Below are 15,069 nucleotides of genomic sequence, written 5' to 3'. Positions count from 1 at the left end.
AAGTGTCTTACACTAGGGAGGGGATCTATTATCTCCTCTCCTCTTCCTTACAATGTTTTGATATGCCTGTGAGAGTTTTTACACCGTATTACATCATAGGTACAGAGAACTAATGTTAAGTTTATGAATTCTTGAGTTCCATAAGCTCGAGAAATGTTTTCTTTGGATATCTGTTCCACTTTTGTATTTGTTTAAAAATGTGATATACCCACCTTGATGTAAAAGCAACCTATAAAATGTGTAAAACGTAATAAAAAATATTTAAACATAAACAGCCATGTGATAAGGGGGCTGTTAAAAGAGGATTAGATACAAAATAATCACAGAGGTAAAAAGTATATTAATATAACCATGGTGGCTTTGCAAAACTGGGGAATGTTTAATAAACGGATTGTCTATCTTTTTAAACAATAACATTTTTGGAGTAGACTGTCCCTTCAAAGGGACATAAAACCCAAATTATTTATTTCATGATTCAGATGTGCTTACCAGCTGGTAAGCACATTTTCAATATTATCCACTTTATTTGTACAATCTACACTAATATTCTTATTTTTTTAGGACACTCAGAATCATATAGGAGGATATAAAATACCACTAGGATCCTATTGGAGGACCACCCCCATCAAATTACCACTCAGAATTGTCACTTCACAACATATACTCTTTTTTTGGCTTTTTCGAATATATTTTTTTTCACATTTTTCATCACTGTGTACACACACTGGATTGTTGATTTTTTAATTTTTTTATTTTTTTTATTTTTGCTCCACACAAGATTGGCATGCTGATTTATTATTTTGGACACTAACTATATCACCTTTTACCTGGACACTATTGCTGGACTTTGTTACCGTTATCATCATCATTATATACACACGTTTAAAGGATATCCTTCACTGCATAACCCATTGCACATTTCTGTCTAGCCTTTGAACATAGATATTATGTATCCATAATTTCAACCAATTGTGATTGTCCCTTGTTTATTATCTGTGTTTTTATTGTGCTTTTATTGCATTTGTATTTTTATTGTGATCATTTATTTTATTGTATTAAATAACATTTTTAGCCAGACATCACTAGCTCCTTCAGAGATTTCCTTCATCCAGTATAGGGACCATCTTCACCCACAGCAACCTCGGCCTTTGTTTTGGCGATTTGCACACTACACCACTATTTCTATTCTTCATTTGGCCTCTGTACAAAGCTAGAGGTTACATCCGGGGTGCTTGGTCTAATTATTAGAAATGTATTAAATTGTTTAGAACTAGCTCATTTACTTTTATTTTGTTATTTTAAATAGCAGATTTTGCCTAAATAATGAGGTTTGCTGTTCCTGAAAGTTTAGCCCATTTCAGCCTAGATTGCTAGTGGAGCGCAATATTGCTCTTTCGCGAGTACGATATTTGCACTCCACTCAGTAATACCTGTGCATGTAAATGTGTGCTGGTTTTACAAGTCAGGCATAATGGCCTGGAAGTCTTGCGCTCACAAGAGTGGGCTTCCATAGGCTCAAAATGGAAGCCTCGTTTTAATGCCGTGAGATATGGCAAACCACCTAGCACAGTGCAGGGGGCAATTAGCGCAGCGTTGGGCAGCAAAATAAAAATATATATGTATAAATGTATATGAATATTTACATATATTTTTATGTGTTTATATGTGTATATACACATATTAAAACATACAGTAAAAAAAGTTCTCCTTCACCTCTATGTGAAACACCCAACATCACCTAACTGTAACCCCCTTATAACTGCTTCCTATGTTTTATTTATTTTAAAGATCTGTCCACTTTATTTGTGGGACAATTGGGGCAACTTTTTATCGTTAACCAGAGGTATGAACTCTGGCTAATAGAGCTTAGTGCAACGTGAAACCGCAAGCTTGCGGGAGCATTAACCAGCCATTTGTAATTTGCCCCTTTACAGGCACACGTTAAAATAGCACTCCACTTGTAATCTAGCCCTTCATTGTCAGCATAAAAAGAGGAAAACTATTTTACAGTATACTGTCCTGTTAATGAGAATAATATATCCCTTATATTTATTGATTATTAATAAAGTTAATATACCAACTAATAAATATGTAAACTTTGTTTTAATCAACATGTTTTTTTCTTTTAAAAACACCTTTTATTATAAAAGTATGTAATAAAAGTACTTTTGAAATACTTTATGTCCACTCACAATTCTTCAGTTGATAGTTTTTCACTTTTAATAAGTCAATGTAAGGAATGTTTTCCTTCTTCATTTTGTTAAATATACATTTTAAGCCACCTGCACCCTACAACATCTTAATTAATTAAATTAGTTTATGGGAATTCATTTTTAGCTCGGTACAGTTTAGAGAAAAAAAGTAAAGCAACCCCAGTGCATCTATAAAACTGACCACTGACAATAATATGTATTATAAGTATTTTTATTAGTTATAAATATACTAATTCGTAACATTTTCATAGAGCTTTTACCAATCTGAATGATTTGCCAATATGTGCTGCCCCCAAGCTGAATAACATTAAATTACATAATACAGTGCTCACATTTTTGACACACATATATTTGAGGCTTAAGAAAAGGGGCAAAATACATTTGTTAGCCTTAAGACCCTGATGCTTTTTACACAGCATTCTATTACTTCTATCACAATCGGGCAGTAAATGACTTAGCATAGAAATGTTTTATACATTTTGCCAATCAAATTGTACTGCTTGGAGCACAGCAAGATAAGATGTGTTGACACTGGGAATCTAACAGAGTTCTCCAGCGTGTAAGTAATGGACATTATTGATAAGCTACTTAGCCTATATGTAGCTTGCTAGCTTGATTATGCCCACAACATTATTCCACTGAGTTGTGTAAATGCCACTTTCAGACAAAATGTAAATAAAAGTTATCAAGTAATACCTGCCGGCCTGCAGCACACCAGATATACTGAAGAGACCAAAGTCTGTGATCACCACTTTGCCGTTATCATAAAAAACATTTTTTGATTTGAGGTCCTTATGAAGAATACCCTTTGCGTGCAGGTACCCCATTCCCTGAAAGGAAAAAGCAGGAAATAATTTAGGAGCAACCAACATTTGGGTTGAAAATGAAATAAAGAATATTAGATACATAGTAAAAAAATAAATAGGTATCAATTAATATTGTTAATATTAAATGAAGCTACAAAAAAGAAATTCTAAATGTTATATGGTATATTTTACAGGGGAATTCAGAGAAACTATAAAATATTACAACATTTTAAAGCAAAGAGACAGTAAACACATTTTGCTTTGTTTAATAACAACTGTGCTTGTCCCTAGCTTGCTAAAGAGCCAAAAGAAAGCAACTTATGTAACCTAAGTTTCCTTCAGAAATAAAGAAACTTTAATGATTTGCAGCATTTGTGAAGAAAACTTAGGATATCAAATTTGCTTTCTGGCTTCTCTTGTGGGCATAGGACATTTTTACGAAAAAAAGCAAAAAGTTGTTATTGTGTCTATTTAATCCAAACAAAATAATGTAGCACTTTGGGCAATATAGAGACTACTGAACACATTGCACTATATTATCCAGCAATTTGAGGACTGTAGAGTGCTGAGGATGAAGGATTGTCATCTCAAAAAGCTGCCAATAAATTATAAGACTGGTGCATTGGCGAATCCCTAACATAAAATAACTGTAATGAAAACGTGCAACATTTCCTCCCAACTTATTATATATTTGTTTTCTAATATGCAGTCCACTATTGTTCACACTTTTCCAAATTATACAGCTGTGGTTGAATTATGCATGTATTGTGTATTGCTTTAATTGGGACTATATTTGCCCCATTAATACACATGTCACTTTTCTCTGTATGTTGCCCTATGCTCTCTTGTGGGATGATACAATATGTATCTTTCTGGGTCTGTATATTAATTAGGTTTTTGGAATGTGCACAAAAGTATATCAGTAGGAGGTACTACTACGTTATGTATTGCTATGTCTGGCAATTTATATTTTGCTTAGTTTGTTGTGCATTGTTAGTGTGTAACAAATTGTCATACAGTACATGATCATTTTTTACTTGCAGAGATAATAGGGTTATAATGAAACTTTTTTTAATTTAGTTATTGTTTATTAGTGATTGTGATATGTTTCTACTTTATATTGTACCTGACCTATATGAAGTTATTATGCAACTGGTCAAGGCAAAATCAAATGCTTAATTGTGTTGAGATGGAGACTGGTTTTGTACTGGCACTATTTCACCTCAAAGAGTTTTCTGAGTGAATCTTAATACTTCATTACTCAAAATAAAAAATGTTTTTAATTAGGACAGTGATTAAAATACATAGATAATCTCCACCACCTCCCCTAGACTTGGGTGAGTTGGCTGTCTCATTTCCTTGTTTGTGAGCATAAAGGATCATAACTCAACCTTCTTCACTGGCTAGAAAAAAAGAGCAGGCATAAAAAGAATGTGATATATGTTAAAAACATGTGTGGAGAAAACATACAACCCCAAGCTACATAACAGAGATATTATACCAAAAAGATAAATCCATATGGTCTATTCACAAAACCCATAACTAAAATGTTACAAAGTACACTAACACCCATAAATTACCTATTAACCCCTAAACCACCACCCTCCCGCATCGCAAATACTATATTACACCTATTAACCCCTAATCTGCCGCCCACCCACCCACATCGCCAACACTATATAAAGTTATTAACCCCTAAACCGCCGGCCCCCCCACATCCCTACTACTATAATAAACCTATTAAAGTAAAGGTAAACTTTCATGAATGAGTGCCCGGTTTTTAAAAATACTTTTAAAAACAGGGGCATTTTCATTCATGAAAGTTTACATTTCAACGGTTTTGTTAAAATACTTACCTTTTCTTCTTGCAACCTGGAGCAGCGATTCCTCCCGCCTGCCACTCGTCTCTTCATATGTCAGCAATGAAGAAGCTGGATTCGTCATTGCTGACGTACGAAAAACTGAGCTGCGGGTGGGGGGGGGGAAAGAGAAGATAAGAAAAGGTAAGTATTTTAACAAAACCGGTGATATGTAAAGTTTGATGAATGAAAGTGTCCCTGTTTTTAATAATATTTTTTAAAACTGTCCACTCATTCGTGAAACTTTACATTCACTTTAACCCCTAAACCACCAGCCCCCACATCACAAATCACTAAATTAAACTAAATTTAGGTTTTTTTATTTGTAGTTTATTTTATTAAAATAGTTATGTTAGGTTTATTTATAGTTTGATCTTAGTTTTTTTATTTCACAGGTAAGTTTTTATTTAATTTAAGATAGTTATATTGTAAATTTAATTTAAAGTTAGGTGGGTGTTAGGTTTAGGGGTTAATAGTTTAATTTAGTGATATGCAATGTGGGGAGCCGGTGATTTAGTGGTTAATAACTTTATTATAGTAGTAGTGATGTGGGGGGCTGGCGGTTTAGGGGTTCTCGCCACCTGGACTTCTCGCCACCTGAATGAAAATGGATGTCTGGACTTCAGGAACTGTGAGTAGATTTCCTGGGGTTAGTGTTAGTTATTTTGTTTTTTTTTGGGTGGGTGCCCATACAAATGCCCCTTTAGGGGCAATGGGTAGCTTATGTTTTTTTTAGACTTAGGTTTTTTTTATTTTGAGGGGTTGGTTGGTTGGGGGGTTCAACTGTTGGGGGGGGACTTTGTAATTTTTTTTAATGTAAAAGAGCTGTTTAACTTAGGGCAATGCCCTACAAAAGGCCCTTTTAAGAGCTATTGGTAGTTTATTGTTAGTTTAAGAGGTGTTTTTATTTGGGGGGGCTTTTTTGTTTTGGTAGGGCTATTAGATTAGGTGTAATTTTTATTTTTTTGGATGATTTCGTTTATTAATCTTTGGAAGCTTAGTGTTTTTTTAATTTTTCGTAATTTTAGTGTTTTTTTTTTTTAGTAATGTTAGATTATTTGATTTTTTCGTAGTGTTAGTTTTTTTTAAAATTTGTAAAAAAAAGAAAGAAAAGAAATCGTAGTGTTAGTTTTTTTTCAATCTTGTAATTTAGGTTTTTTTATTTGTAGTTTATTTTATTTTATTAAAATAGTTATGTAAGGTTTATTTATAGTTTATCTTTTTTATTTCACAGGTAAGTTTTTATTTATTTTAAGATAGTTATATTGTAAATTTAATTTAAAGTTAGGGGGGTGTTAGGTTTAGGGGTTAATAGTTTAATTTAGTGAAATGCAATGTGGGGGGCGGCGGTTTAGGGGTTAATAACTTTATTATAGTAGTAATGATGTGGGGGGCCAGCAGTTTAGGGGTTAATAGGTTTATTTCGGCAATGTCGGGGCATGGCGGTTTATGGGGTTAATAGGGTTATTTAGGTGTTAGCGATGTGGGGGGGGTGGTTTAGGGGTTAATCACTTTATTTAGTATCAGCGATGTCTGGGGCAGTGGATTAGAGGTATTTAGACTAGGGGTTTACATTAGGGTGTTAGGTTTTAACATAACTTTGTTTTCCCTATAGACATCAATGGGGATTGCGTTACGGAGATCGCCATTACGCGATCGTAGGTGTTAGTATTTTTCTAACACTTTCTCTCCATTGATGTCTATGGGGGAAAGTGTGAACGAGCACGTAAAGTCAGGCCTTGTGTTTTGTGCGGTATGGATCTTATCGCACCATACCGCACAACAAAATAAGGTTTACAGTAACTTGTAATGGCATCGCTATGGAGAGTGCGATAGCGCTCATTTGTTTGCGTTATTTGCACACCGGTTTAGCGCACAACCTGTAATCTGGATTAATCTGAGCTCCCTAGTTTATCCATCTCACATCTATATGTCCTTCATTTATAAGAAATAAATACAGGAATCTAGTAATAATTTGATTAATGAGGGGGTTATCCAGTTTCACTGTTCAATGTGAATAAAAGGCCCTCTGCTAATGGGATAACAGTTGTGATACAGATAATTATCTGCAATACATCTACACAAATTCCCAGCACTGTGGTCTTTTAACCTCTTTGAGTCCAGTGAAGCAGGTAATGAGGTCTAGTAGCCTTTCTTGCTTCCCAGTGCATACTGCATAACATATTGCTGAAAAATGATCTACATCCATCATTGTCTGCAGCTTGTTCCAACAACATTTTAATGATGAATTTTGCTTACAGCGCAGAAGATCAGAACTTTAAATTCATAGAGGTAAGGAGGATGTGATTGACTTAAAAGATGTGTTCTACAACCATATTAAATTGCTTCTTAGTATTCTTAGCATTTCATTACTACAAGGTGTTTAGGACAAAATCATATGTCTCTGCAGTTTGTGCACAAAAGTGATGAATTACCATTAATACATTACTTCTATTGCCAATACAAAATGCTGCTTTTGCAAACATAAGACATTTTCTTTTTATTACATATGCAATCTAACCTTAACTGAGTCTTCTACATCTGCTATTTTTCTTCTACATAATGTTCCTGTGTGCAAGTATAAGCGGGAGGGGGGGGTCACATAACGGTAATACAGGGCTGTGCCACTCTGCTGATGCAGCCTCAGAATGCAAACTATGGGCCAGATTACAAGTGCAGTGCTAATTAATGACCCCACTCGAACTTTAACTGCGGAGAAGTAAGCTTTTTGCGCTCGGTAGGTTGCATCCGTATTATGAGTTGAAAGTAAACAGTTTTTGCTCTCTCAAAAAGCTGAACTTACAATATCACAGGCACATTCACATATTCTCCCATAGAAGTCAATGGAGCTAAAAAAAATGAACACGCTCATGTGCGCTAACCGACATGAAAATATGAATATTCTCACATTCCAATGTTCTTCACATAACAGAATATGTTCTATTTATTCACAAACACATATTTCTATATACAGTATATATAAATGTTGTTTTTTCTGGTACAATATATATATTTATACCTTTATATAGATGATTATATATAGGTATAGATATATACAGATATTACACACACATACATTTACATCTTTAGACATATATATGTATGCATCTCAATGTTAAAACCCTTAACCTGCCTTTTTATATCTATGAGGCCTTATAACTTTTGTGTGCAATATTGTTTTTAAAGAATTTTTATTAGTTAGTGTTATTACCAGTGTAACTATATTGTGTAATATATTTTTGATGTGTTTTGTACAACCTTTTGTTTTGCAAAACAGTTAACCAGAGCTGTGAAGTCGCTGTAATAATTCTAGCGCAAATCATAAAAGTGCTCAAGTGATCATAATACCAGCGGTGAGCCTGACGAGTGCAAACACGAGTGATATACCCTTTATCGCTCGCACGCAAACATTTGCGCTCCACTCATAATAGGGCACTATGTGTTTTTTCTAAAATAAAATGTTATTGTTTAATGAAAGCGGCAAATTAATGTCAGAACAACACTTTTTCTTCTTTTTAAGGGGGATACACAAACGACAGAATACAAATGCGTAAATAGTTACATAACTAGGTGCATGCGCACTGATCACTCACCTTTACAATCTCTTGTGCTATCTGTCTTGTTTTGTTGACATCTAGAACAATTTTTGCATCTCGGACCACAGAGTACAATGTCCTCCCCTTGCAAAGGCTGCAATGCAAATGAAGTTCATTAATCTTTTCAAGTAACACGTTGGCATTACAAAGACCTAGACATTCCCTAAATGATGGATATAGGAGCAGTTACAAAACGTAGTCTGTATATTTGGAACAACAAAGCAAAACTACAATTGCAGAGCTACAGTTAAATGACTTAAAGATAAATTATACTCTGAAATTTTATAATAAAAAAAATTTGACCAACCATCAACCATTACTAAATGTATTTCTAAGATAAAAAAATCCATAAGAGTTCAAGCTCCTGTATATACCAACTGTCAGCCTATGAGTGGTATGCAGCATGCCATGTCGCACAAATGCATAATCATAGGCTGCTTTACAGTTTTGGTAGGGGAAGAATATGTGCATCTTATACATACAAAGGGACAGTCTACTGTAAAATTGTTTTATGCTAGAAGCAGAGTATACAATAATTAAAAAATTGCTTATTTAGTTTTATTCTTTGTATATCAAATAGCCAGTTTTGTTCTTTGAAACCACAACCCATTAAAATGGGATGAACTTTCAGGGAAATCAGACCTCCTTATCTTATCACTTTATATATACAGTACATAAATTATCTCTGGCTGTACACCAAAGCCCAATACGGGTATCATAAGCATTCATTTTGAATTTGAGGTGTTCACTTGATCCGTTTAGTTGGGATAACTGGTTTTCCCAACTAAATGGATCAAGTGAACACCTCAAATTCAAAATGAATGCTTCTGATACCTGTATTGAGTTTTTAGATTTGGTAATCTTCAAGAATGGTAATCGCCTAAAGACTACTCTATACACCAAGGAGACGGATAGGAACTCCATCCTAAGAGCTGAGAGCTGCCATCCACCGGCCCTTAAAGGGACATTATACACTCATTTTTTCTTTGCATAAATGTTTTGTAGATGATCTATTTATATAGCCCATAAAGTTTTTTGTTTTTTTTTAAATGTATAGTTTTGCTTATTTTTAAATAACATTGCTCTGATTTTCAGACTCCTAACCAAGCCCCAAAGTTTTATGTGAATACCGTCAGCTACCTTCTTCAGCTTGCTCCTGTTTGTGTAAAGGGTCTTTTCATATGCAAAAGAAGGGGGAGGGGGGAGTGTCTTATTTCCCACTTGCAGTGGGCTTTCCAGCTACCTTTTCAACAGAGCTAAACTAAGAGGTTCTAAGTAAGTTTTTAAACATTTTTATACTGTATTTTTATATCACTATCTGTGCATCTTGTTCTTTATAGTAGTGTCTATTAGATGCAGATATATGAAAATGAGTGTATACTGTCCCTTTAAAAGGGCACTGCCTATCTCCCAATTGAAGAGAGTGGTACCGAACAACAGTACTGAAAGTAAAAAGTTGGAACAACTCCAGGAAATGGAGAACAAGTTTATCCAAAGGGGATATAAATGTAAAACCATTCAGGGTATCAAATCTACATCCACATTGACACAAGCTGAAACATTGATAAAGAGAACCAGCGAAGACACACCTGACGTGACTTCAAGGATGAAGTTTGTGACCACATATTCTCCTGACATGTGTCAAACAGCCAGTATTCTACAGGAGAATTGGCACATCATCAACACAGATAAACGCTTACCCTTTAAGAATACCATCTATCCGAGGGTTGGTTATAAACGTTCAAGATCTTTGAGGGACTACTTGATGCATCCTGACAATGTCCAAAGTTATACCAACAAGACTTGGTTAGGGAAGCCTAAACATGGTTGTTTTAAGTGTATGGATTGCACTACCTGTAATGGGTTGGTACAAACCACCCATTTTATCCACCCATGGCACAACAAACGCTATGCCATTAAGCACAGAGTCACATGTACTACCGAGTTTATAGTGTACATGCTGCACTGTTGCTGTGGCAGATATTAAATTGTCAACGAATTGGCAACGAATGATGATCTACGCACCCGTATGGCCAATCACAGGGCATCCATACGTGCTGCCCTAGCCATTGGTAAAAGGGATCAGCCAGTGGCTAGACACTTTTTGTCTGCCAAACATACTGTGGCCGATTTGCGATACGTGATCATTGATCACGTCCCTTCCTTACTTAGAGGGGGTAATAGGGCTAAATTGTTGTTGCAAAAAGAGACCAGGTGGATTTACACCTTGGATACTTTAATACTTAGGGGCCTTAATACCATTTTGATATGCAATGTTTCTTGTAATGATCTTGTTTGTACATACGTAATAGTATATCGTATAGTACAACTAGCCATAGATTCATACTAATCTGATAGTCATACTCTGAGTCTGGCAGTTATTAGATTATACAGGGATGATTAAGATTGCATTCATAATTTTTATGTCTTTTTGACATATTCCCACCTAGTTAAAGCAATTTTTGCGGTAGGTAGATTTCATTTGTCCCCCTGGTCAAATTAATTATGTCCTGTTACAGGGTATGGATTTCATAATTACACTAGAAATTCATAACTTGCCTGCTTTTTTGTAAGTAACATCTTACTTATTCCCCTCAGTAGTTAAGATATAATATTTATTTGTAGCCAATTTTTGGTTTTGCTAAGTTTTGTTACATATTGTGAAGACGAGTTATTTATTACATATATCAGGGCTAGGCTACTTAGGTTACATTTTTGTTTTTTTGTTTATATGAACATTGTTACATTGTAATTTCAGGCATTTTCCATTTTTAACTTTGCTTTTAGTTGTTTGTCCCAATGCAACCACCGTAGTTATCTCTGAGCATGCTCAGTTGCGCAGATGAGAAGCTGCAGGTGTTTAGCATTCACAGTACATTGTGGAGGGTATTTAAGGGGAGTAAGTTGCACTATTTTTGTTATCTGTCTGAGGAAGGGGCTAACTACCCCGAAACGTCACAGTTCAATTAAAAAAGTTTGTGTTTTCACAGAGGAGAGTGCGGGACCTGTTTATTTCATTTATATATATATATATATATATATATACAGTATTTATATAAAACAACAACTCTCTTTTTAGATGGAACAAATACATTTTTTTTATGTCCGTTAAACTTGGCTAAAATGATACATCCATGAAAACACAAGTGTTCCTAAAATGAAACACCCAAAAGCAATTAAGTTGTTTTTCCTTTTTAATCTATTCATTTCATTACAACTGAACTCAATTATATAACATCTATTTATTCATGGTTTTTTTTCTAATCTACTACTGTAAATGCATTTATTCTCTACACTTACATTTAGATTTCCATCACATCTTTTGTTGTCATCTGATTAAATGTTACACCTGATTTCATAGTCCTGGTCACCACATATAGGGGGGTAGTTATCAAGCCGTCAACCTCAAATACGCTGCGTATTCCGCAGCGTATTTGTGGCGAGGCTGATACGCCTTAGTTATCAAAGGCTCGAGACCGGCAAAAGTAGAATTTTGTGACGTCAGCTTCGATCCGCCGGACTCAGTCCGACACAGATCGATTCTTACGTCACTCCAGATGTTCCGCACACAAGTGCGGCACATTCTCACTACTTTTGCTAGCTATCAAAAAACTAGCAGGTACGCTCGGCACTTTTACGGCCCAGCGTACCTGGTTTTCAAAGCGCCAGCCTGGAGGCGGCGGATCCCATAGGAATCAATGGGAGTCTGACCATAGCGAAAGTACAAGTTCGCTGCTGACAGACATCCCATTCATTCCTATGGGAGCTGTCTACACCTTTAAACACTAGAGGATAGACAGATTAGGGGTTTAGATAGCACTCACTCTCACTTTCAAAGGTGACATTATAAAACATACATGCTTTATTTAATTAAGTAAAAAAGAAAAGGGGGATAAACCTCCCTAAAAATGGTTAAACTACCCACAACCTTAGAACCAAAAACAACTTTTAAAAGCAAATAAACCGCTAGTCACTCCTCTGTTTCCTGGCCGGGAACTGGAAACACCGGCATCAGGTGGCTAGAGTGACAATGCGGTATTAGACTCTAAAGTTTAAATAACAAACGCGTTTCGGCTCCGTGAGCCTTTGTCAATGTTTCACTTAGAGATTCTAAAATGAATAAGCTACTATAGATCAAAAAGAATTTAACTTTCTGGAAATTACACAACCTAAAATAGCCACTCTATATTTACTGCCTAAAATTCATAAGGATACTATCAAACCACCAGGGAGACCAATAGTCTCAGGGATCGGTTCCTTAACTGAGAAAGCTAGTAAATATATTGATGCTCGGCTTAGATACATTGTAGAATCCCTACCATCATACACGAGGGATACAATGCATCTTTTGAATAAAATCAATGATCTCCAGATTGATACAAATGCTCTGTTGGTAACTTGTGATGTGGAATCGCTCTACACTAGTATAAAAACTGAGTGGGGTTGTAGAGCAACCACACACTATCTCAACAAGAATACAAATATGACTCAAGAGGTTAAAGAATTTATTTTGGATATGTTAAAGTTTGTACTCACTCACAACTTTTTCGTATTTGACGATAAATTCTATTTACAGACATGTGGTACCGCCATGGGCACATCCTGTGCCCCGACATACGCTAATATATATCTGGGCTGGTGGGAGGAAACAGTGGTTTTCAATGAAGACCTTAAACATCTGACCAAATATGTCTCCCACTGGTCCAGATATATAGATGATATATTATTCGTATGGAATGGACCACCAGACCTTCTGACTGAATTTATAACAGTTCTCAATGACAATCCCTTTGGACTATACCTCACATCTACCATAAATAAGACAAAAGTGGAATTTTTGGACCTGTATATTCATAAAACCGATAATACTATTGAAACATCGGCATACAGAAAGCCTACCTCCACTAATAATATTTTAGATGCTAATAGTTATCACCATCCAGCAACTATTAGGGGGCTCCCAATGGGGGAATATATACGTCTACGACGTAATTGCAGTACTATTGAGAACTTTAAGATAGCTGCGAGAGATCTGAGAGAGAGATTATTGGAACGTGGTTATTCTAGAAAGTTACTAGCCAAAGCTTACAATCGAGTATTACTGAAGGATAGACGGGAACTTTTAACTCCCAAATTAAAAGAATCTAATACCCCTCTTAGGTTTATTACCACTTTCTCACCACAAAGTGATCACATTACCAGCATTTTACGAAAACATTGGTATGTCCTTACCCAGGACACACTTTTAAAACCATTGCTACCTGAGAGACCGTTAGTAACATACAGGAGAGCAAGTAACATCAGTGACAAGCTTATAACTAGTCACTATGACAGGAATGCAAAGAAATCTCCAACTTACAAGGGTTCTATAGGCTGTGGGCATTGTAAAGTATGCCAGCACATGGTAAAAAAACAATCTATAGTGGACAGATTTAATTATACGTGGACCATAAAAGAACACATCAATTGTCAAAGTACCAACGTAATTTACTGCATATCCTGTAGTTGTAATTTATATTACGTTGGCATGACTACACGCAGTCTGGGTAAACGTATAACTGAACATCTGAGCAATATAAGGACAGCCCACAAAGATATTGAAGATAAAAAACAAATAACGAGTGTAGCTAAACACTTTCTTCAATATCATAGTGGGAAAACCAATGCTTTAAAATGCTGGGGATTAGAGAAACTGAAACCAGGAATAAGAGGGGGGAATACGGAAAACAGACTGTTAAAGATGGAAACCAAATGGGTTTTCAATCTGAACACTGTCATACCCAATGGCATGAATGAGTTTAACAATTATTGGGTATATATCTGAATAGTGATTACTTTCTCTATTGCTGTCTGTCAGTATGTGTTTTGTATTTCCAATTAATATCACTTTATTTTAAAGTGATACGTGGTTCCCAATAATGAATAATTTGGCCACCGAAATAATTGGATGTGTAACGGTGAATTGGGCATATATCAAATAGTCTATCGACAAGCTAACATAAGGGCTCTGTAAATGATAAATAAACAAGGCCAAAGTGAGACGATAAAACGTTTTCTTGTCCTGTTTAATCCTTTTTGCTAAAGAAAGTCAATGGCCTTTATATGTCATATGTGACCCACCACCCTACATTATAACCTTACCATCTCACACACTGATTTCAGATGCTCTGATTGCTAGTGATATAGATGCAATAGAATCATTATATTTGTTTTTCAAAACTGCACATATATCTGTAATCACCCACTGTCCAAAGTCATATTATTTTATAATTGTAAGATACATAGTGGAGCTTTGTATAAAGATTTTTGTGCATGTATAACCTAAGAAGCTTATATAAATATAAACACAATCCTTTTTAACAAGTGCGATATTTATGGCAACCATGAAATACACTCTGTGAATAACACAATAATGGGGAGCTATAGACTATCTTCTAAGGAATTGTTATCTATAAGCAAATAGGGATTGAAATTAGGATTCTAATTAATATGCATCTTACTTGTAGGTTGATGTCTTACCATGAATGATAAATAATAACACTTTATAAGAGATTTATCCGGTGTTGGATTAATTTCCAAATTGAACGATTTTTTA

The 15,069-nt window shown here is 35.2% G+C and overlaps 1 protein-coding gene across 1 annotated transcript in view; it reads right to left on the bottom strand.

The window, feature by feature from the left end:
- KSR2 (kinase suppressor of ras 2) overlaps window positions 1–15,069 on the bottom strand; it is a 1,182,068-nt gene that overhangs the window by 101,892 nt on the left and 1,065,107 nt on the right. The window contains exons 16-17 of the mRNA XM_053701684.1: window positions 8,472–8,568; window positions 2,910–3,043 (exon numbers count right to left, since the gene is read on the bottom strand). Of these exons, the coding sequence (XP_053557659.1) occupies window positions 2,910–3,043; window positions 8,472–8,568 (231 nt within the window). The remainder of the gene's footprint in view (window positions 1–2,909; window positions 3,044–8,471; window positions 8,569–15,069) is intronic.

Source organism: Bombina bombina, chromosome 2 (assembly GCF_027579735.1).
Source record: "Bombina bombina isolate aBomBom1 chromosome 2, aBomBom1.pri, whole genome shotgun sequence".
In the NCBI taxonomy this organism is placed as follows: Eukaryota; Metazoa; Chordata; class Amphibia; order Anura; family Bombinatoridae; genus Bombina; species Bombina bombina.
The sequence above is the reverse complement of the archived record's forward strand: the minus strand, read 5'-3'. Positions and strand labels throughout refer to the sequence as shown.